Source organism: Orycteropus afer, unplaced genomic scaffold (genome assembly GCF_000298275.1).
Source record: "Orycteropus afer afer isolate SDZICR_OR568_19922 unplaced genomic scaffold, OryAfe1.0 scaffold00089, whole genome shotgun sequence".
Lineage (NCBI taxonomy): Eukaryota > Metazoa > Chordata > Mammalia > Tubulidentata > Orycteropodidae > Orycteropus > Orycteropus afer.
In genome coordinates this window covers 6263523-6286537 of record NW_006921676.1, presented here as the reverse complement: position 1 = coordinate 6286537, position 23015 = coordinate 6263523, and the positions used below count along the sequence as shown (strand labels likewise).

General features: G+C 42.9%; 1 protein-coding gene across 1 annotated transcript in view; it reads left to right on the top strand.

The window, feature by feature from the left end:
- Positions 1-23015, top strand: part of MCF2L (MCF.2 cell line derived transforming sequence like) — a 342209-nt gene that overhangs the window by 230414 nt on the left and 88780 nt on the right. Inside the window, exon 4 of the mRNA XM_042781158.1 lies at positions 20466-20556. Within this exon, the coding sequence (XP_042637092.1) occupies positions 20466-20556 (91 nt within the window). The remainder of the gene's footprint in view (positions 1-20465; positions 20557-23015) is intronic.

Genomic DNA, 23015 nt, shown 5'->3' with positions numbered 1-23015 from the left:
ATGGAAGGAGACTGCTACACCTTTTTCCTGTGGAGTGGTTGGTGGGTTCAAAATGCCAACCTTTTAGTTAGCTGCTGAGTGCTTAACCACTGTGCCATCAGACTCCTTGAAGAATTATAAAGGCCCTTGTAATTCCTTCTCCTGGAATTGTCACTGTTGTGATTGCCTACAAATAAGGTATGATTTCTACGTCCCCCCAGATAATGTTTTCTCAGGTAAACCAGGAGGCTGCCCATATAAGTGTTCTTCCTTTGTTGTTATTTTTCTCTGTAATTGCTGACTGATATGGTAGCCACTAACTACATGTGGCTATTTCAGTTTAAATCAATTAAAAATGTAGTTCCTCCATCACACCAGCTATATTTTAATTCACATCTGGCTAGTGGCCATCATTCTGGGCAGTACAGGTAGAGAACATTTCCATCACTGCAGAAAATTCTATAGGATAGCATTGATCTATAATAAAGGAGCTCTGGTGGCAGTGGTTAAGGAATTTGGCTGCTAACCAAAAGGTCAGCAGTTAAATCCCACCAGCTATTCCATGGGAGAAAGATGAGGCAGTCTGCTTATATAAAGAGTTACAGCCTTAGAAACCCTCTTGGGGCAATTCTACTCTGTCCCGTTGGGCCACTGTGAGTCAGAATCAACTCAATGGCTGTGAGAGTGGGATCTATAATATGAGTGGCATCAAGTTAATAGCCAGGTCATACATTTAATTTAAGGAGAACAAGGCCAAGAGATTATTGTCCCATTTCCTTGCACAAGAGGAGACACAGTTGTCATTTCCTTTCTTGATGTTTTAGTTATTTCTTGCTGCTCTAACAGAAAATACCACAAATGGATGGCATTAACAAACAGGAGTTTATTCTCTTACAGTTTTGGAGGCTAAAAGTCCAAGTTCAAAACACCAGTTCTAGGGGCTGAGTGAAGGTCCCTCTACCTTGGGCTTCAGCTCTGCCTCTTGCTCCCGACTGCCCACTGGAGCTGGAGGCTTTTCTTAACTCGGGTAGCTGCTGACTGCTGAGGCTGACAAACCCAGGGTTGACAAATAAAATGGCATTTTCCCAAGATTACCTAACAACATGGTAAGGGAGTGACCTGTCTCAAGTCCAGAAACAGTCTTAAGATCAGTAGGAAATATGGTGGGCTTCTGAATGAAGACTCAGCTACATGCAGGGTCCAAGCATGCCAAAAAGCTACAGACTGTTCCCAAAGCTTCTCCTCATATACTGGAAGCAGACCACATCCCTAAGGCAGCTACTCAGCTGCTCCAGTAGATTCTACCATGGAGTTGATTATCAGTCTCATCATGGGAAATTACTATATCCAGCTGCCTAGCCACTCAAAACCAGGCCCAGCCATTGGCTGAGTTGACACATGACCTTAACTACCACACTTGAAAATAATGAATTTTTGTTATAAAGGGGGTGAGGGAGAGAATGGAGGTGTAGGTGTGAAGCTTTTTAGAAGCCTCTGCCTTCTAACCCTTTGCCTTGCCACCTTCCCATCACCCAGGCTGTACCCCATGTTAGCATGGCCCATTCTATAGGGTGCTTGTGATAGGTAGAGAGAAAGGGAGACATAAGAGTGCCCAGAACTACAAACTGTTTAGAGTTTTAGCATCAGGGGGTGGTGAAGAGCCAGCCTACCTGATTGGATGGCAGCCTTGGAAAAAGGAGTCAGATCCCTTCCCAGGCTTACCAAGTGTGTGCTACTGATAGTCGAGATAACAGGCAGACAGTATGCTTCTCAATACTCTGCTTGGGAGGGCAGTGAACGTAGGATGCAGAAGCAAAGGTGGAGCAAGGGAAGGGCTGTTGTGGAAGAACACAGTGCAACAGTTGTACAGGTAACAATAAGATTCTGGATAACTGCCCCCCCAGGAATGCATGGGCACTGTGCCTTTGAGTGACTTTAATGTGTGTGTGTGTGTGTGTGTAATTGTTTTTTACCTCTATTATGAGAAACAATTTACCTTATGATTATAAAGAACTTACTCAGTGCTGTTAAATTTGTTTTTTTAAGGAGTTATGTTTTTGTGCTAGAAGAGAAATCTCTGAAAAAAGTAGACATGATACCCCATCTTCCTTCTTTTGCGTACACCAGGTATAGAGTTGCACACTGACTTCTTGATTTCATTATCAATCAATAGTATCCCTCCTATTTGTTGTTGTTGTTATGTGCCGTCGAGTCAGCCCCGACTCATAGCGACCCCTCCTTGGGTTTCCAAGGCAGTATCACTATGGAAGTAGGAATGCCCAACCTTCCTTCCGAGGAGTGGCTGGTGGGTTTGAACCACCAGCCTTCTGGTTAGCAGTCAAGTGCCTTAGGCACTATGCTACCAGAGCTCTCTTTTGAGAATTTCCTGTGTTTGAATAAAGGTAGAATGCTCTTTTTGCATTGTGAGCTCCCTAATTCTGAAAAAGAGAGGGGAAGCCATAACCTGTGGGTGAAAGGGTCGCCTTGTCTGGGCTCTGCTGTGTGTGGCTCATCTTTGTGTGCATCTGACCCTCATTAGCCCTAATGGATGCTGTCTGTGACTTTGAAAAACAGATACATTGCAGCATGTGGGACTCTTTTAGAAAAGCTTCTGACATTTTTCTTACTGCTCCACTTTCTGGGGTGCAGTGTTGACCAATGTTAAATACATCATGCAAATAACATTCTAATGGGTTAGGCTTTTGCATCAGAAAAAGAGAAGATACAACCAGAAAAGAGAGGTCCAGGGTTGAATAGCTCAGGGAATACATGAAAGGTCATTGTGTTTGTACACGGGGCAGTTAAGTCAACTGAGCAGAGAGAAAAATGGCTACAGCATTCCCCTTACCAGAGGGTAAGGGAAGTGAAAGTTCTTTTAACATTTGAAGACTGTTGTTCAAAAATGGGATGAAAGAGAGAGAAAGGAGCAAAGAAAGGAAACTGAGGGCAACTCCTGGGAAGGAAAGGGGGGGAGCAGTAGACTAAAAACCCTCCCTGGCCCCAGTTTTGTTATGTGCGTCGAATCAGACCTGACTCATAGCGACCCTTCCTTGGGTTTCCGAGGCAGTATCACTATGGAAGTAGATTGCCCAAGCTTCCTTCCAAGGAGTGGCTGGTGGGTTTGAACTGCCAACCTTCTGATAAGCAGTCAAGTGCCTTAGGCACTACACTACTTGGCCCCAGAGTAGGGGATAAAGCCATGTGGCCTCCAGATGTATACACTCTTGGCTACAGGTCCTCCCACCCCTGTCCTGTAGACGTGCCTGTAGCTGCTTCCCTCAGCCCTTACTCCCCACCCAGCCACCTGCCATCCTGCCTACTTTCCTAGCTTGCCTCTGGCTGGGTCCCAGCCCTCAAGACCAAGCTGCTTGGCCAGGACCCTAACATCCTGCCCAGTTCTTTCCATTCAGCTCCCTAGGGAGGTTGGATTTTCTTTCCTACTTCCTGTGATCCTGCCTCAGTGGACAAGCTTCTGGAGCCTTGAGCTGCTGCTGTTGTTGTTATGTGCCATCGAGTTGGCCCCGACTCATAGCAAGCCCTCCTTGGGTTTCCAAGGCAGTATCACTACAGATGTAGATTGCCCTATCTTCCTTCTGAGGAGTGGCTGGTGGGTTTGAACCACCAGGCTTCTGGTTAGCAGTCAAGTGCCTTAGCACTATACTACCAGAGCTCCTTGGAGCCTTCAGCAGCCCTGCCTGATTTCTGCCTTACCACCCTCCAGGGAGCTTCCTGGCCCAGTGTCAGCCTGTGCAGCTGCCTCCCTTCTCTCCATCAAAGCCTGACCCAGCTGGAACAGGATGTGCAGAGTGTCCTCTCCCCACTGGCCTTGTTTCCCATCTAGCCCTGCATGCCGTGCTAAGCCTAGTACCCTCGTGAAGTAATTGCTCAGAAGATACCTTACCATCAGATCAACCCTGATGATATGAGGATGTTAGCATATTAGTGGTCCTGGCCCATCCATGAATAGAACTTTTACCTTCTTTTAGGTAATAATTATGGAAAAACAGGCTTTAGAAAAGAGTGAGATTTGGCAAGCTGGAGCAGTGGATGTGCATTAAGATACTAGTTTCTTAGCACACACTTTGTAGTCCCTATCCATCCCCATTAGCTGCTTTAAACCTGCTGCCTTCTTATTTTCCGCTCAAACTATATAGATGCCTCCTTGGCTTTCAGTGACCTATTGTGATTTATATTTAAGAAAATATCCCCTATAGGATGATGTGACCTAATTCAGCCACATGCTTGACATTCACATCTGAATCCACTCTTGGAATTGCCAATATTCCTGACTGTCCAGGCAGCATTATGCGTGCTCACTGTATCATGACTCCAGTTTGGCCAGCATATTATGGAGCAGCTATAGTATACAAAGCAAAGTCACTGAGCATGTGAGAGAAGGCACCACTGTTGGAGTCCTAAGGATCTCCCAGTGATTTCCCAGTTTCATAGTGGGAAAACCAGGCTTCCTTGCTGAGGTGGGTGGTAGGGTCAGTATCTGTTCTGAGCCCCAGGTGAGACCACAGAGGTCTCATAAGTGTTTCTGAAATTTACCAGACCAGGGTACCTTCTTTACAGAGACATCTGATAGTTCAAAGCTGACTTGCCCTGGGAACCCATCAATCTTCTAACTTCACCTGGATGGCCCCATAGGACCTTGAAAAACATAGACCTTTATCAGCTTTACGAGCCTGACCTCAGTGTTGCTGGGTGAGAGCAGAGAGCAGCATGAGAACAGTCTAGAGGCAAAGGCTGGGCCATTCCTGGCCAGTAAAGTCTGTAGCCACCTAACATCATGATTCCCCAATCCCTGGCAGCCTTGCATCTTGGTCCATTCATTTGGGGGGGAATGGGACAGACTTGTTTCCCACCTAATTCATCAAAGAGCAAGGGCAGCCAGAGAAACAAAACTCATGAGGATCAAAGAAAATGGCATTAGTAGAGAGAACGGGCAGTGGTGGAGACTTTAGTGGCAGAGAAAGCATGATGCATTGGTCTTAATTATTATAACTTCTTACTAAGTCTTGATATCTGTGAGTAACAGTCCTTCAACTTCATTCTTCAAGACTGGCTTGACTAGTCTTGATCCTTAGCATTTACATATGAATTTTAAGATAAGCTTATTAATTTCCACATCCAAAATAAATAAATAAAACAAATCTTGGTGGGATTTTGACTAGAATTTCATTCATCCTATGCATGATTTGGGAAGAACTTATATTTATATAAGACTGTGTTTTCTAATCTATGAAGTTAATATACCCTTCAGTTTATTTAGGTAACTTTAATTTCTCAATCATGTTTTGTAGTTTTCTTTAGAGGTTTGTACCTCTTTCACCAACTTTATTTCTAGGTATTTATTCATTTTTTTTAATTTAATTGTAAATATTCTCCTTTATAAATTTCATTTTCCAGATGTTGATGGCATATTAAAATACAATTAATTTTTTTATATTGACCCTTTGGCAGTGGCTTTTGCAAAATTTGCTTACTGACGGTTCGACTGTTAGTTTGGATTTTCTTCATACAATCATGTTGTCTATGAATAATGACAACTTTCACAACATTTATTCAGAACTGGAGAATCAGAATTAGCAATTACAATGTTAGTTTAATGGTTAAAGTCCAAATCCTTAGACTTGTTCAGGCTTTTACCTTTACCAAGAGGTCTTGGGAGGAAGGCTTAACCATGGCTCAGACTCAGCAGAGGTCCCTCATAGCTAGGGTTCAAGGTCAGCGACAGTGGGCAGAATCTCAGTTCCATCTCTGCCTTCAGTTAGTGAGCAGACATTTAGGGTTTATATGTGAATTTTTCACCTTGGCTCCATACAAGGGCCTGTGTGATGTTAAAGGCTAGTATGTTATGTCTTTTCTACAGGGTTAGAGACCAGCTGAATGATGCATCTTTTCTTCAAGATTAGAGGTTAAGGGGATTGTTTAGAGATTAGCTATATTTTCTTATGTCACAGTATGCTGGGTCAAAATGAATTTAAAAGTTGTTTATGTTCTTTATATGTTTCTTCACATGCTTCTATGTCAACGTTCAAAAATTTCTAAATAACTTTCTAGTGACTTACAGGTTTCTAGTGACTTACAGTTAATGTTAGTGAGCTTCACAGTTTAGTTCTCAATTCATATTATGAATGGTTATATATAAGTATTTTGAGTGTTACACCTCATGGGATTTCAGATCATTATAGAAACATGCAGAACAAGAGGAATTTGTGGCTTTTTCTATCTCATATTCATTTTCTTCTTCTGGGATATTGACTGACTAATCTTTGCCAAGGGCAGCTCTAGTGGTACTGTTGTTAAAGCATCAGTCTGCTAGCCAAAAGGTCGGTAGTTTGAACCCACCAGCCGCTCCACAGGAGAAAGATGAGGCAATCTGCTTCTGTAAAGATCTATAGCTTTGGAAATCCCATGGGCCAGTTCTACTCTGTCGTAAGGGGTCACCATGAGTTGGAATCAACTCATAGCAGTGGTTTCATTAATCTATGCCATATGTGGGCAAATGAGCCAAAGAGACAATAATCTTTGTGGCTGGTGAAGAAAGGCTCTCAGAGGAGCTCTTCTTTGGAAGTAATACTGAATCCTAGGGAGGTGCGACTCAAAAACCAAACCCATGGCCATCAAGTTGATTCCAACTCATAGTGACCCTATGGGACAGAGTAGAACTGCCCCATAGGGTTCCCAAAGCTGTAAATCTTTATGGAAGCAGACTGCCACTTCTTTCTCCCATGAAGTGTCTGGTCGCTTTAAATCACTGACCTTTTGGTTTAGAGCCAGTACGGTAATAACTGCACTACCAGAGCTCCTACTTGGGGAGATGAAGGACTTCCTAAACAACAGGACATTAATGGGGAACCAGCAATATGATGGAACTACAAGATTTCCCTATATACAAAGAAGGATAAGAAGCAGCTTGGTGTAATAGGGAGGGGACAGTTTAAAGACTCAAAGCTATAATCCCAGTTCTACCACTAAGTATGAAACCTGGGGTGAGACCCTTCATGTCTGGAGCCTCTCCAATAATAAGGTTGAACTAAATAATCTCTAAGGGTCTTTCAAACAGTAAAATCTCTAATCCCATGGTATCTTATAATTTCAAAAGAATGGTAAAAAATTACTCAATGATTTCTCAATAATGGGTTTAATGTGGTCTCTCTGAGAATTCGCTTCCTAGTTTTGCCTTGCTTGTCTGCCAGGGGAAGGGGTGAAGTGGGATTTAAAAGTGCGCTTATGAGACCTGGTGACCTGCTTCTGTAAAGATTACAACAGCCAAGAAAACCCTAGAGGGCAATTCCGCTCTGTCACATGGGGTCACTATGAATCAGAATCAACTCTATAGCATGCAGCAAAGCACCATGTTTTCTGAACACTGGTGAGACTTCATGGCAGAAAAATTAAAGTAATTGGGTAACTCCAATTCGCACCTTAAAACCTCCAGCCCAGGAGCAGCCATGAGGGTACTGAGTTGAGGGGGTGGGTTACTTAGAGAGTGACATTGAGATCTTGGAGAATATGTTGTGCATTGAACGTGAGTAAGGAACAGCCATGATGGGTCAGAGAATCTCAGCATCTCTGGTTTCTCTTGGTTCCTCTGTCCCCCTCTCCCCTCACCTCCATCTGGAAACTTCTCTACATTTCCTCAGTCTTCTTAGTGGCATGAGGAAAGCAGGGGATACAGTGGAACCCAGATCCTGAAAGCTGCAGGACCTATGGAATCCCTGTGGATTGGAAGGGAATCTCCTGGGACTCCTGCAGCCTATTGACCCCAAGCTTCCTGGGCCTTACTTGAATGTTGATCACTCCCATGCTTCAAATTCCGGAAAGAACAGGGTGTCAATCAGTCACCATCATGAGAAAATGCATGCCCCTCTATGTACTAATGGATTTGCCCCAAAGGAAGGAAATATGTGTGTGTGTGTGTGTGTGTGTGTGTATGTATGTATTTGCAATTTCAACACTTTTTATGTGTATGGTTCAGTGACATTAATTACATTCATCATGTTGTTCAGTCATCACCACTTCCATTTCCAGATTTTTTCATCACTCTTAAAAAAAGCTCTCTTCCACCCCTGAATATCACTGATAAGCTTTGGTCTCTCAACATTTAAGAAAGGTTTCCTCAATATTGTCCCATCATCCTATTTTTTTTTTTAAAAGGAACACAGAAATACACTTGACAAATAAGATCAGCACATTGAGATCCTCATAGGTTCTATATCCATTCAGACTCTAGGATTTCCTACTATCATGCTGCTCCCAACCATGTTATGCCTGGTCAAAGGAGGAACTAGAAGGGGATGTGGTGGGCTTCATGTGAGTCCACTATCACCACTATTAGAGTACTTTGCAGATGTGTATTATTCTACTGTTGTTGTTGTTATGTGCCGTCGAGTCAGATCCGACTCATAGCGACCCCTCCTTGGGTTTCCCAGGCAGTATCACTACAGAAGTAGATTGCCCCATCTTCCTTCCCAGGAGTGGCTGGTGGGTTTGAACCCCCAGCCTTCTGGTTAACAGTCAAGTGCCTTAGCCACTATGCTATCAGAGCTCCCATTATTCTACTAGCATTTGCAAAATCATGTTTGCTTAGGGAGCTCTTGTGGAGTAGTGCATAAAGCACTTGACTGCTAACCAGAAGGCTGGCGATTCAAACCCACCAGCCACTCCTCAGGAGGAAGGTTGGGCAATCTACTTCTGTAGAGTTACTGCCTTGGAAACCTAAGGAGGGGTTGATATGAATCGGATCTGACTTGATGGCAGGGTAGCATAGTGCCTAAGGCACTTGACTGCTGAGCAGAAGGCTGGCGGTTCAAACCCACCAGCCACTCCTCGGAAGGAAGGTTGGGCAATCTACTTCCGTAGTGATACCACCTACAAAACCCAAGGAGGGGTCTCTATGAGTCAGGTCTGACTGGACAGCACATAACAACGTTTGCTTAATCCACATGTGATTTTCATCTCTGACCACAAGAGGGTGTTATTGGTCAAAAAGCAATTTTAAAAAGTCAATCTTGGGCACCCTTTCTCCCTACACTTTAACCTGTCACTGTTCTTTCATTGATCGTTTTTGTTTATTCCTATAACTAATACATAATACGGGAGCAACATCACTATGGAAGTAGATTGCCCAACCTTCCTTCCTAGGAGTGGTTGGTGGGTTTGAACAGCAAGCCTTCTGGTTAGCAGATGCCTGAGGCACTACACCACCAGAGGGACTGGTGAGTAGGAGTAAGACTGGGGCTTAGGAAGATTGGGAGGCCACCTGAGCGCTGCTGCCTCCTCCTCAGTCTTTCATGTGTTGCTCTGCCCAGACCCTGCTCTGACCCCACCCTACCCTCGAGTTCTCCTAGACTTTCCCCTGTGCCCTCTGAGACTCATAGTCAGGCACTTTGTAGACTGCCCTCTCTTGGCTCTTATTGACATCTGGCTGTTCCCTGAGATCACCTCTTCCTCTTTATCCCTTTGGAGAGGAGGCCATGTTCCCCTAGGGCTGACAGAGAAAGACTTCCCCTACAGCCAGTGCCTTGAATTCCCACCTCTAGCCTCCCAAACTGTCAGAAAATAAATTGCTGTTTGTTAAAGCCAAAAAAAAAGGAGGCACTACACCACTCCCCAGTTATCTTGGAGCTTGAAATGGGTGGTGGTTGTTATTTGCCATTGAGTCGGACCCGACTCATAGCGACCCCTCCTTCAGATTCTGAGGCAGTATCACTACAGAAGTAGATTGCCCAACCGTCCTCCCGAGGAGTGGCTGGTGGGTTTGAACCTCCAGCCTTCTGGCTAGCAGTCAAGTGCCTTAGGCACTGCGCCACCAGAGCTCCTTTGAAATGGGGTAGCTGTCCTCATTCCTCATTATTTCTTCCAAACTGCCTTTCTTCCTGAAAAACCACTTTCAAGCACATAGTCAGGTTTTACATCTATAGTAAGTAACTTGTGTGTCAACTTGGCTGGGCCTATGCCAAAGGGGCAGAGTGGCAGCATTTTCTAACCTCCTCTAACTACACAAGAGGAAGACAGAATCACCATCAGCAGCCCGAGGCCAGACATGCCACCAACCACCAGCCCTTTTACTAACCTTGTCACCAACTGTTCCTCCTGCAGCACCCACCACCTCTCTGCTGGGTTCAATAATTTGCTGCAGCGGCCCCACAGGACTCACAGATTATGGGCTTTATTAGGGAAGCAATGGGCTACAATTCAAGTTCAGGAGCATGCTCAGTCTCTCACAGCTGGCCGTCTCACTCAGCAGCTGTCATTCTTTCTCTGTAGCACATCTCTCTCTCAGCAACATGTGTCTCTGATGTCTCTCTCAGCAGCGTATGTCTCTCACATCTCTCTCTCAGCAACACATGTCTCTCATGTCTCCCTCTCACAGCAAGCACATCTCTCAGCCGGCAGTCTGAGATTCTCTTCTCTTGCCTCTAGGATGGCTCCTTTTTGAGCCTGGCAGAATGGCCAAAACCAACCAATCCCAACATCAGAATTCTATACACCTGAGAGAGAGCAAACTTCCCAGAAGATTTTTTCATGCTGCTCCAACAGAAATAAACCAGGTGGATAACTTTAACAATCAGCTACTCACAGCAAAGGAGGAGTTACAAAGACTATGGCTAGAAAATCCATAGCATGTAATTTAATACACCGAAGCCTGGTTTTGAGTGGCTGGGCAGCTGGATGTAGTTACTCCCCATACTAAGACTGGTAATCATTTCCATGGTAGAATCTATTGTAGCAGCTGAGTAGCTGCCTTAGGGATGTGGTCTGCTTCTAGTATGTAAGAAGAAGCTTTGAGAAAGGTCTCTGCAGCTTTTGGCATGCTTGGGCCCTGCATGTAGCTGAGTCTTCATTCAGCAGTCTTGCTATATTGTCTGCTGACCTTAGGATTCTTCCTGGAGTTGAAACAATGGCCTTCCATGTTGTTTGATAATTTTGGGACTGTGCCATTTGTTGACCTTGAGTTTGTCAGCCTCAGCAGCCATCAGTTGCCTGAGTGAAGAGACATCTCTAGCTCCAGTGGGCCAGGAGCAAGAGACAGAGCTGAAGCCCAAGGTTGAGGGGCTTTCCCCCAGCCCCTAGGGGCTGGCACTTTGAACTCGGACTTCTGGCCTCCAAAATTGTAAGCGAATAGACTCCTGTTTGTTAAAACCACCCACTTGTGGTATTTTCTGTTACAGCAGCACTAGAGAAAAAAACATCCCTCCCACCTCTCGTAACAACTTCCAAAGCCTCTTCATCTCTGACTTTCTTCTTGCCATGTTAAACAGCTGCCAACATGACCTTTGACTTACCTCATCATCACCACCTCTAAAAGCTCTGTGTCTAGTTCTCTGCTGCATCCTTCTGCCTCATCAGCTGGAGTGCAATCCTGTTCAGACAGTTCTTCAACCATGAGTTCTGCCGTCTACTGATTTTACTCCTTTTCTTGCTGTCCTCTCCTTCCAATCCTCACTTTCCTCCCTTCTTTGCCCAGATTCCACAGTCCAGCATGATAACCTTGCCTCTTTTACCTTCCATCATAAAACCTCAACCCTGGTGGAGCCCAGCTAATAACTTATTCCAAGCCTGCACCACAGCAGTTGAAAATGGATGGAGAAAAACACACATCCTGCTTGCTAACCTTCAGCTTTATGACCATAGAGCTCAAAGAGTGTTCTATGATGCCAAGTATTCCTATCACATTTCCCTGGGAAGTTAACTTTCCAACTCTCCCTGAGGGTTAAATCATGCTTTTCTCCTTCTTCAAATCACCAGTATTGCCTCTACATATTGTTCCTCCCCTCTGCAATTTCATCTGATGACTTCATCCCATACTTTATAGAGAAAATAGATGAAATCGGTTGAGAAGTGTCTCCCCTTTCCCTACTGGTTCTGCCTATTCCCTCTGCCTACACTCCAATTGCAGTGGAAAGACTAAGACCCATCCTCCCTCACACACACCTGAGCCCCAGATCTCAGTCACCTTTGCCCTCTCAAGACCCTACTCCAACAGTTATCCCCTTGCTCTCCTATGTAACAGGGTTCTTCCTCTCTAATGACTTATTCTCATGCACACAAAAGCATGCCTCAGTGTTGCCCATCCTTTTAAAAATCCTTATGGTTCCCTTTCTTTATATAGAGGGTTGGGAAAAGGTGCAAAAATTAAGAGAGTTCCTCTTGAGCAATGGCTTGCCTTTGGATCCAGCATTATGTTCTTAGCCACACAGTGCTGCTTCTTACAGACAGTATTCAAATCTGGCTTACATCATAAGCACTGTGTATTGTTATAAGGTACCTTGCTGAGGCTGTTGGGGTAGAAGATACAGGAGAAGGTAGGTCTAGGTAGAGGTAGACAAAGCATGAAGAACAAAAATTCTAGAGAGGTAGGAAATAGTAGCTACTTCCTCCCAACCCCATTGTCTGCAGAAATCTTAGAGAGCATTTTGGATATCTATAAAGTGTAGTGTTGGAGATTCAAGTCAAAATGATTGCCCTCCCCCCAGGGGACCAGAATACCCTTTCTGATTTTCTTTTATCATAATTCATAGAAATGTTTCTATTGAATAGGAATAGTTTTAAAACACACTATCTGACTCCTGCTTCTGGTTATAATTGAGTGATTTATAGCTGGCCAGTGCTCCTATCACAAACAAGTATAAAAACTTTATAAAATGCAAACAAAAATAGAGAGCTGATGAGACAATCAAGACTTGAGGAGCCAGATTCTGGAAGTTCGTTGAGGTGAGCCTAACTTTCTGCTTTCAGTGGTGAAATATTGAAAGTTTTGCCCGAGATTAGGTGCACTATTACCAGTTTGTGCTGGCAAAGAGTATCGAATAAGCCCTGGACTGCCAGAAGAACAAGCAGTCAATCTTAGAAGAAGTGTAGCTGAAAACTCCTTAGAGGCAAGAATGGTGAGACTTCATCCTGCTTACTTTGGATATGTTATCAGGAAACACTAATGGCTAGAAAAGAACATCATGTTTGGTAAAGTGGAGGGTTAGTGAAAAAGAGGGAAACCCTCAGTGAGATGGATCGGCACAACAGCCGCAACAATGAGCTCACACCAATGATTGTGAGGAGGGTGCAGGACCGGCAGTGTTTCATTCTGCTCTATAGAAAGGTTGCCGTAAGCCAGAATCAACTGGATGGCAACCAACAACAAAAAGTACCATTTCTATTCAGTATTGTGCTTGCATGTCCTGTTGTTGTTGTTGTTATGTGCCGTCGAGTTGGACCCGACTCATAGCGACCCCTCCTTAGGTTTCCGAGGCGGTATCACTACAGAAGTAGATTGCCCCATCTTCCTTCCGAGGAGTGGCTGGTGGGTTTGAACCGCCAGCCCTCTGGTTAGCAGTCAAGTGCCTTAGGTACCACGCTACCAGAGCTCCTTTGTATGTCCTAGCCAAGGAAAGGAAATAAAAGGTATTAGGCTTGAAACAAAGAAATAAGTTGTCATTATTCATAGACAACATGATTGTATGAAGAAAATCCAAACTAACAGTCGAACTGTCAGTAAGCAAATTTTGCAAAAGCCACTGCCAAAGGGTCAATATACAAAAATTAATCATATTTTAATATGCCATCAACAACTAACTGGAAAATGAAATTTATAAAGGAGAATTATTTACAATTAAATGAATAAAAAAACAATAAATATCTAGAAATAAAGTTGATGAAAGAGGTACAAACCTCTAAAGAAAACTACAAAACATGATTGAGAAATTAAAGTTACCTAAATAAACTGAAGGGTATATTAACTTCATAGATTAGAAGACACTCGGTATCATATAAATATAAGTTCTTCCCAAATCAATGCGTAGAATGAATGAAATTCCAGTCAAAATCCCACCAAGATTTGTTTTATTTATTTATTTTGGATGTGGAAATTAATAAGCTAATTTTTAAATTCATATGTAAATGCTAAGGATCAAGACCAGTCAAGCCAATCTTGAAGAACAGAGTTGAAGGACTGTTACAGATATCAAGACTAATTAAGAAGTTATAATAATTAAGGCCAATGATACTTACATCATGCTTTCTCTGCCACTAAAGTCTCCACCACTGCATGTTTTGTCTACTAATGCCATATTCTTTGACCCTCATGAGTTTTGTTTGCTTCTCTGGCTGCCCTTGCTCTTTGACAAATTAGGTGGGAAACAAGTCTGCCCCATTCCCCCACCAAGTGAATGGACCAAGATGCAAGGCTGCCAGGGATTGGGGAATCATGATGTTAGGTGGCTACAGACTTTACTGGCCAGGAGTGGCCCAGCCTTTGTTTCTAGACTGTTCTCATGCTGCTCTCTGCTCTCACCCAGCAACACTGAGGTCAGGCTTGTAAAGCTGATAAAGGTCCATGTTTTTCAAGGTCCTATGGGGCCATCCAGGTGAAGTTAGAAGATTGATGGGTTCCCAGGGCAAGTCAGCTTTGAACTGTTAGATGTCTCTGAAAAGAATGTACACTGATCTGGTAAATTTCAGAAACATTTATGAGACTTCTGTGTCTTCTTTGTTTTTTGGGGCCAAAAGTGAGCTCATCAGCCTCAAATTCAGCTGCAGGAGCAACTGGCCAGGGAGTCTGCTCGGAAGCCAGCTGTTGCCAAGTTGGAAGCTGCCCCAGCCGATGTTGGTATTTCTGCAGGTTCATGGCCATGCCACAGTGTACTGGGGGAAAACCTTTCTGGAATGAGCTACCAGCTTCTGAATTGTTTCCCTGTTTACTTCATCTCCACCACCTGCACTTCAGCAAAATCAGCCCAAAGCTTGTCCCATGAGCTGTAAGCAAACATGAACACCCTTTCCCTTAGGCACATGAAGTCACGGACGTGTGGCAGGAGCAGAGCTCCTCCTCACAAGCCCCAAGACCCCAGTTCATCCTTCACATGACCTAATCATAGGACCACTTCCCTCAGTGGTGGAGGTGTGTGTATGAGCTGACAGAGAATTCCATTTGCAGCTGTTGGAGACTACCAACTGTGTCCTGGGCTCCATGGGGACAGAGGGAAATGACAAAGTTACAGGCAGTTTGGATAGAAAGGAGATGGTTGAAGTATCTTTACATGGTTACACAAGAAGCTGTCTCTGTTCTGTACATTGCTATAAAAGAAATACCACGTTTCTCATAGTTCTTGAAGCTAAAAGTCCAAATCAGGGCCTCAGCTGTGTCATTTCCTTCTGTGAGCCTCTGTCTCAGTTTCTGGGGAATGATGGCTACCTTCCCCCTGTGCATCTGTGTCTATTCTGATTTTTCATTACTCAGATATGAATAGGTTTAGCATTCACCCTACACTGGCATGACCTCAACTGATTAACCAATTACATTGCATTAGATTGTGTTATGGAAAGTAATCAGCTCTGCTCAAGGCCAACTGATTTACTCACATGTAACTACTCCATCCCCCACCCATCCATCAACGCGTCATATTTTGGTGGCTCCCCGTGTTGCTATGATGCTGGAAGCTATGCCACCAATATTTCAGATACCAGCAGGATCACCCATCATGGATAGGTTTCAGTGGAGCTTCCAGACCTAAGACAGCCTAGGAGGAAAGGCTAAGTTATCTACTTCTGATAATCATCACTGAAAACCCTGAGAATCACGAAAGAATATGGCCCAGTGTGGTGCTGGAAGACGAACCTCCCAGGTTGGAAGGCTCTCAGATACACAGTGGACACAGTGGGCTCTAGTATACTAACAAACATGAAGATGGCGCAGGTCTAGGCCAGGTTTTGCTGTTGTACGTGGGATCTCCATGAGTCATAGCTGACTAAATAGCAACTAACAACTAACTACTCCATGACAGCAACTCGATTACTATTTGGTCAAACAATTGGGAAACAGCCTAGCCAAGTTAACACATAAAATTAACCAATATAGATGCCTTTTTATTTTCTCAAGTTTGTCCATCTTATGAATGAGTTTTCCCAAAATGTGGTAAGAGACACTTTAGGTGAACATCGATGAGTTGGCCCCCAAGCTGAAGGAACCACTGGGGAATCTCACAGGGGTCTTCTCTGCCTAGGTCTCAATGCAGGGGTCTTGGCTCAGGGTCCCAAGCAAAGACCTGTGGCATGTGGCGTCTGCATTGTTTGCTTCTGGACATTGAGTCCCCCTCGACGCCCAGTCCCTCAACACGCACGAGCAGTTCAGGCAGTTAGAAGGCACTGAGAGCTTCTTTCTGGCACAGGCCCGTCATTAGGAGGCAGCCCAGCGATAGTTGGTGGGGAGAGAGGGGAGTGGCTTTATTCCACAGGGTTCTTAAAGCTCTGATGAACTTGGTCCTGAGAGTCAGCTTGCGTAGTGGTTAAGAGCACAGATCCGGGAACCAGACCTCCTGGATTCACCTCTCTGTCCTGCTCTTACTAGCTATGTCACTTTGGGAAAATCATTTAACCTCTTGTGCCTCAGTCTCTTCTCTCTCAACTAGAGAAAATAATAGTACCTACCTCCTAGAGTTGTTACAAGGATGAAATTAATAATACAGAAGGACAAAGTAGAACACTTAGTATGATGCCTGACCCATAGCAACTCTGAAAAGTTTGTTAAACAAACAGAACAAATAAATCCCTCTTCCTAGAGAGAGGGTCCATGGCTGGCCTGGTCTGTTTGAAGGGGAACCAGTAGCTGAGCCTTCTGCCCTCACCCTTTCTCACATGTTATTCCCTTGAACTCTGTACACATTCTGAGTAACAGCTAAATAACAAACCAACTGTCTTATTGCCATGAAACTTAGTGTTTTAAAATCTTCAGTGAACTGTCCCATTATTTCTGTTAATAAAGTATCCTATCCTTTTAATTGAAAAATAAATTTCCTCATATGCATTTATGGGAACCAAAGTTACAAGTTTTGTATATAATTTGTAATTTTAATTACTTTTTAATTTTGAGTTGTAAGTAACTTTGCTTTTTCATTTTGGCATCTATTAAAATAAATATAAAATTGTATTCCTCTCTATATAGGCCTATTTGTGATATTGGTGTTCAATTGCAATCATAATGTAAAGATGCTTTCTTAAAAAGAAAGTTATTTACATGTAAGGAGTGAGTTAATTTAAAGAACTAGTAAGGGAATAACAGAAGAGGGAGAATAAGGATGTGCAAAAATTGTGGAAGTGTTACATGGTAAGTGAAGTTTGAAAAGCACTCTACATTGTCAGCTCTTCAAGGTCAAGAATTTGTCATATCTTTTTGTGACCAGAAGCAGTGGGCTTACTGCTTATACATAAGTGTTTGGATAAAGGCATACAAATGCAAACAAGATAGGCGTGTAAGGCTTTAACAGCAGCATGACACTTTTTGTGACAGAGATGGGGTGGGCAGTCAGGGAGTGAAAGCATGTGGACTGATGTGGTTAGCTGCAGGTCTCTGGCAAAACTTGGGTAAGTCAGGGTGGAAGGAAGGCTGGGCAATCTAATCCCGTAGTGATGCCATCTCGGAAACCTAAGGAGGGGTTGCTATGAGTTGGATCTGACTCGACGGCAGTGCGTTTGGGCAACAGAAGAGAACAGTCTGGGCTCCAATGCTAGAACCAGAATGGTGTGTTCTGAGTCCAGCAGATTCCCTGGCCTGGTGTGGAATAATGATGAGATTTTATCAATAAGTTGTTTTTCTATATGAGACTGAGCTTACAGTTTCCACTATAATCAAAGCTTTACTTCAGGGAGGAGGGGAGAAACTGAGTGAGTTTTGGTTGCTCTGCAGAACAATAATGCAGTAGTAACAACAACAGTAATAATACCACTTAGTAGTCAAGCACATTTCAAGTATTTACATGTATCAACTCATTTAATTCTCATAACAACCCCACAATACAGATACTGTTATTATTCCCAGTTTTGCAGGAAAAAAAAAAAAATTGAGGCGATTAAAGGCTGAGGTACTTGTCCAAGATGCTGCTGCTGAGGGAGTTGGCCCCATAAGCCCTGCCAGTAACCACAAACTACATTGCCTCTGCACAGAAATGCTGTATGGTCTTCACATCCCATTGTAAACGTTTCCTTTGCCACAGATTTTTTTTTAGTAAACCATGCAGACTGGCACTTCAGGAGCATTTCTCAGATCTCTTCTTTTGAACTTGAAAGTACTTTCTTGAATTATCTTGGTCTGATGGTTATGTGCTCATTGCAAACATAACTATCTCTTTCAATTTAAGAGTCAGAACTATATAGTGACTGTAGAATCTCAAAGGAAGAGCAAATCAGATTACTTGCAGGGATGGAAGGAGTTAGAGAAGCCTAAGGAATCCTCATATTAGTCAGCCTCCCAGTGCCCTGGGGCTTCTGAGATGGCATGCTGATTTTGTTGAGAACCAGAGCTATAGCCAGCATTGTCAGAGAAATAGCCTATCACTTAATACCTCTCAAAAGAGCATGTGGTTGAGTGGGGAAATAACCTATCACTTTATACCTCTCAGAAGAGAGCACTTATGGTTGGACATAAATCCATGCAGTCCTTCTGAGATACCACTTCCTCCCTATCCAGGCCATGGGCCTCAGACTGAGCCATGGTCCACCATGTGGATAAGGCTGACATCACAGAATTGGATTCACCCTACACAAATGACAAGAGCTATAGTAATTTAAGCACAAATTTGCCTGGCATCACTTGGAAAAGGAATGTGTATCTGAAAGACCTTAGGTATTCTGTCCTGAAGCCATGACAGAACAGAAACTGTGGAGTAGAATTTCTAATACTGTGTCAACTTCTTAACTGACACCCACAGCCTGAATCAATTTATCAGGCAGCTGGGCCAGTAAAGCCTTGGGCCAGGCACTGGGGAAATAATGGGGACCAAGACAGATGTATGCTTGGTAAAGTAGAGGGTCATCAAAAAAGATGATGACCCTCAATGAGATGGATTGACACAGTGCATGCAATAATGGGCTCCAACAGCAATGAGTGTGAGAATGGTGCAGGACTGGACAGTGTTGCGTTCAGTGTTTCATTGTACATTGGTTTGCTGAGTCAGAACCAACTCAGTGGCACCTAACAACAACACAACAAGACAGATATGAGCCCAGTATTCTTGATACTTAAGTAATGAGGCAGATAGTAAGCAATTAACTTGCAGAAAAAAACTGATGTGCACAGTGCTTCGACAGAGAAAGAATGCTTTGGGAGGATAAGATTTACTATACTTATGGCATACTCGTAATTTAAAAAAAATATCAAAGTGTTCAAAATCAAGAAATAAATAGAAAAAACATCTTAACTCCATAAGAACTAAGCCAAATTACCAGGTATTTCTGTTCATGGCATCCCATACAGCTGTGAAAGCGAATCACTGATTTCTCACTGCGTGTGCACACATGTACTCTGCTTCCAACCACCGAAAGGCTACTATGAGTGAAACCTGTTTTGTGCGTCTCCCTAGATGTATTCTACTGTCATTAAATCAAATTACTATAAACATGGGGAGTAATTCGTTACCAAATATACCCAGGGACCCAGAATCAACAGTGCACATCCACACAGGTGTATGTTGCATAGATTACTGTCACCATCATTACATTTCAGAGTCAGAAAGGATCTTCAGTATGATAGCTCTGGCTTTATTATATAATGTTTACAGAATGCAGAGCATGTTCACAGATGGCATATTTTATATATGTTCTTTGTAATTCAGATTTTCATCTTAAACTCAGAATGGCTCACTTAAATATATTCAGAGAATTGGTAATGAGCGAGTCAAGTCAGTGCAGTGGAGCTTGCCTGTTTTCTGATCTCTGTTGTGGATTGGCTGGCAGGCAGCTGCTGGCATTACACAATTGGCTTGGATGTGAAATTACCCAACAGAAGCAGACCTCTTCATTTCCACACTGTGACTCAGGCTCCTGCCGCTAAGCTAAGCTGAGGGACGGAGGTCATCATTATACAGCAACTCAGTGTTATCTTTATCACAGATGTTGCCATTGCAAAGAGCTCTATCTTATATCTCATTTCCAACAAATGCTTGTGAGCCTTCGGAAACCTCGGGGATTTTTTCCCAAAGTTGTAGCAATGCCAGCAAGAGCGCTTTTTTAACATGGAAGAACACGGGGACCTCAGATGCTAGGACTAATGTGATGTATGGATCATAAAGCTTGTTTTGGAGGGTTTAACCAGCTGGTCAACCAGAGAAGGAAAATGGCTTGGTTCTGAACATGGAATATAAATTTCTGAGCTCCCGGAAAGATGGGTTTTGCCAGGATCTTTAAATTGTGAGATAGTTGATGGTAGGCTGGGAAATAAACAACACACACACATACACACACACAAATCTGTCTCTTTAGATAAGAACAAGTTCCAAAAATTGCTGGAATAAGGCTGCACAGGACCCTAATGGAAGCACTGCAGTCTGCGTGTGTACTTCCTAGGCATGCATTACAACTTGCAATGCAGAAATGGCCTCAGGATTATAAGAGAAATCATTTTATTGTTAAGGTTTTCTTGGAGATTAAAGGAAACACCTGTCTTCCTGCCTATGTACGTTAATTGCAGTTATCTCTCCTCCTCCTTTTAGTTTACAAGATGCTGGAATTGGATTTATCCTTGTCATAGACCGAAGGCAAGACAAATGGACTTCAGTGAAGGCATCAGTCCTGCGAATAGCAGTAAGTGGCTTATGCCCCTGAGGGACTCTGGAAAGGTCCCACCAACTCTTCTCCTGGGCGAGGTGACTGCACCACTGCTCTTCTCATGACCCTGCTGCCTGTGTGGTTTCCTCTTTCCAGTTCTGTGGCAGCTTACGCTCTGGTCAGGCTCTTGCTAGAGCAGTGAGCATCAGCTCTGGAGAAGGGCGGGTGGCAGGGGAAGGCTAATGCAAAGGGGATGCTTAGCAGCCTAAATCTCCTTGGGCTTCTCGGAGAACTATTGTACATCTGTCTGTTTGTTTTCTCAAATGGGGTAACTATTAAGAGGGCTCTTATAGTTCACAAACATTGAGTTTTCTAGAACTGCCAGTTTGTGTCTGAATATTGAATATGTGAGGTACCTAAGATTTTATTATTTACTCACCCTTAAATGAGGCACAAAAATTCTGAATGAGGAGGACATTAACTGTGTTTCTGAGCATCTTCAGGCTACAAGTTTCAAATATATTACATGAAACTTCAGTGAAACACAAAAATTCTGAATGTGGAAGACATTCAATGTTTTTCTGAGACCTCAGGCTACTTTGCTTTTTTCTAAGTGACTTTTTCCTTTCCCAATAGAGCGATTTATTCTTTCATTGTAAGACTAAATAAGGTACTGTAGGCTTCCTTAGTGATACATTCCTGAGTTTGTTGCTGTTGTTATGTGCCATCGAGTCGGACCCGACTCATAGCGACCCTTCCTTAGGTTTCCAAGGAAGTATCACTATGGAAGTAGATTGCCCAACCTTCCTTCTGAGGAGTGGCTGGGGGTTTTGAACCGCCAGCCTTCTGGTTAGCAGTCAAGTGCCTTAGGCACTACGCTACCAGAGCCTGAGTTTAGTAACCTCATTTCCAAGGAATTTATATCTTTAAAGTTCATTTGCATATTCTAGGCACTGCCCTCCACAGCAGAAAATTAGCTGGCTGTTTATGGTTTATTGTTTTCATTTTTTTAATTTTAGTCAAAGTAATAATTTAAGAGGAAAGAGGTTATGTCAGCAGGGAGCCCCAAAATTTTATTTTAGTCTGTAGCTTCCACCTCCACTATGACCTAGAAGTGGGCTGGCAGCACTTCTCACCTGTGTGAGTTTCACCCACATTCACTGTCCTTGCCTGTCAGTTGAAACTTCACAGCAGCCAAAGGACCACAAAAGAGTTTGTTTGTTGAAAGCAGGATGACCCAGAGCATCTGTGACTAGTTGATTCTTAGCTGTGATAGCTCAGCTTCTCTAAAGTGTTTCTTAGAAACTGTGGATAAAGATGACTCTCTATTTCTTGTTCTCAATCTTAATGTTCAAAAACATCTTTGAGTTCCCTTGGCCTTTTGAAGTCTGCTGACTAGTGGATTAAGATTCAAGATAGAGTGCAAGAATTCATTTCTTTTCCTATATATTGCCTCATTATTTCATCTTTAGCAGTATTTAAGAGTTCAGTATTTGCTGTGACTTCTAAAACTTAACATCTTTTTGGTCCAAATCTGTCCCTAAGCTGTTGCTTCCTCGTCTTCGTCTTTCTGATACAAAGGTCTTCCCTGCACCAGCATTTCTTTTGATCCCCTCACTTAAATTGACTCCCCAGTACCTGTTCTCTGTCCTATCCTAGCGTGTACTTCCTATTACACAGATTTTCTGAAATCAATCAGAATTCTTCAGAATGTTGCCAAAGAAGTAAATGTGGAATAAGCAAATCTCCTTTTCATGGAAAATCCTCTAATTTAAAAAGCATTATTGATATGCTATCATCAGTTAAGAATCAAGGTATCCATGTAATTATCTTACATTTTAAAATAAATTTGTGTATTTTCATGGCAGGCAAAATTATAAATTAAAAAAATACCCACTGTGTCAGACACACAATATTTCTTGAATCAATCAATTAGTCCTGGACTGGATATCAAGAACTACCCAGTTAAGTATGTCATTGTTGTTTTGTTTTTTTTTTTTTAAAAAAAAAAAAGATAATACTGTTATAGTAACTTTTTTTTATGGTTTTTTAAATCAGTTTTTTTGAGGTATACTTTACATTCAATAAAATGATCCTATTTTTTAATCATACAGTTCAGATGAGTTCTCACAAATGTTCACACCCATGTAAGCACCACCTCAATCAAAATATCAAATATTTCCATGACTTCAAAAATTCCTTCATGCCTTTTTTTGGGAGGAGGAGGCAGGGTTTAATTGTAATTTGGGTGAAAGTTTACAGAGCAAGTTGGTTTTCCATTCAACAATCCATGCACATCTGTTTTGTGACATTTACTGCAATCCCCACACTGTAACAGCGTTCTTCCTACTTCCTCCCTGCACCCACCCCTTTACTTCTTCTTCCTTCCTGTCACCTCCTGCCTTCCCAGCTCTATGCGTGAACAAATGCCATCCTCTTAATTCCATATGCTTGATTGTTCTAATGAGTACATTCATTACCCTTCTGATAGTACC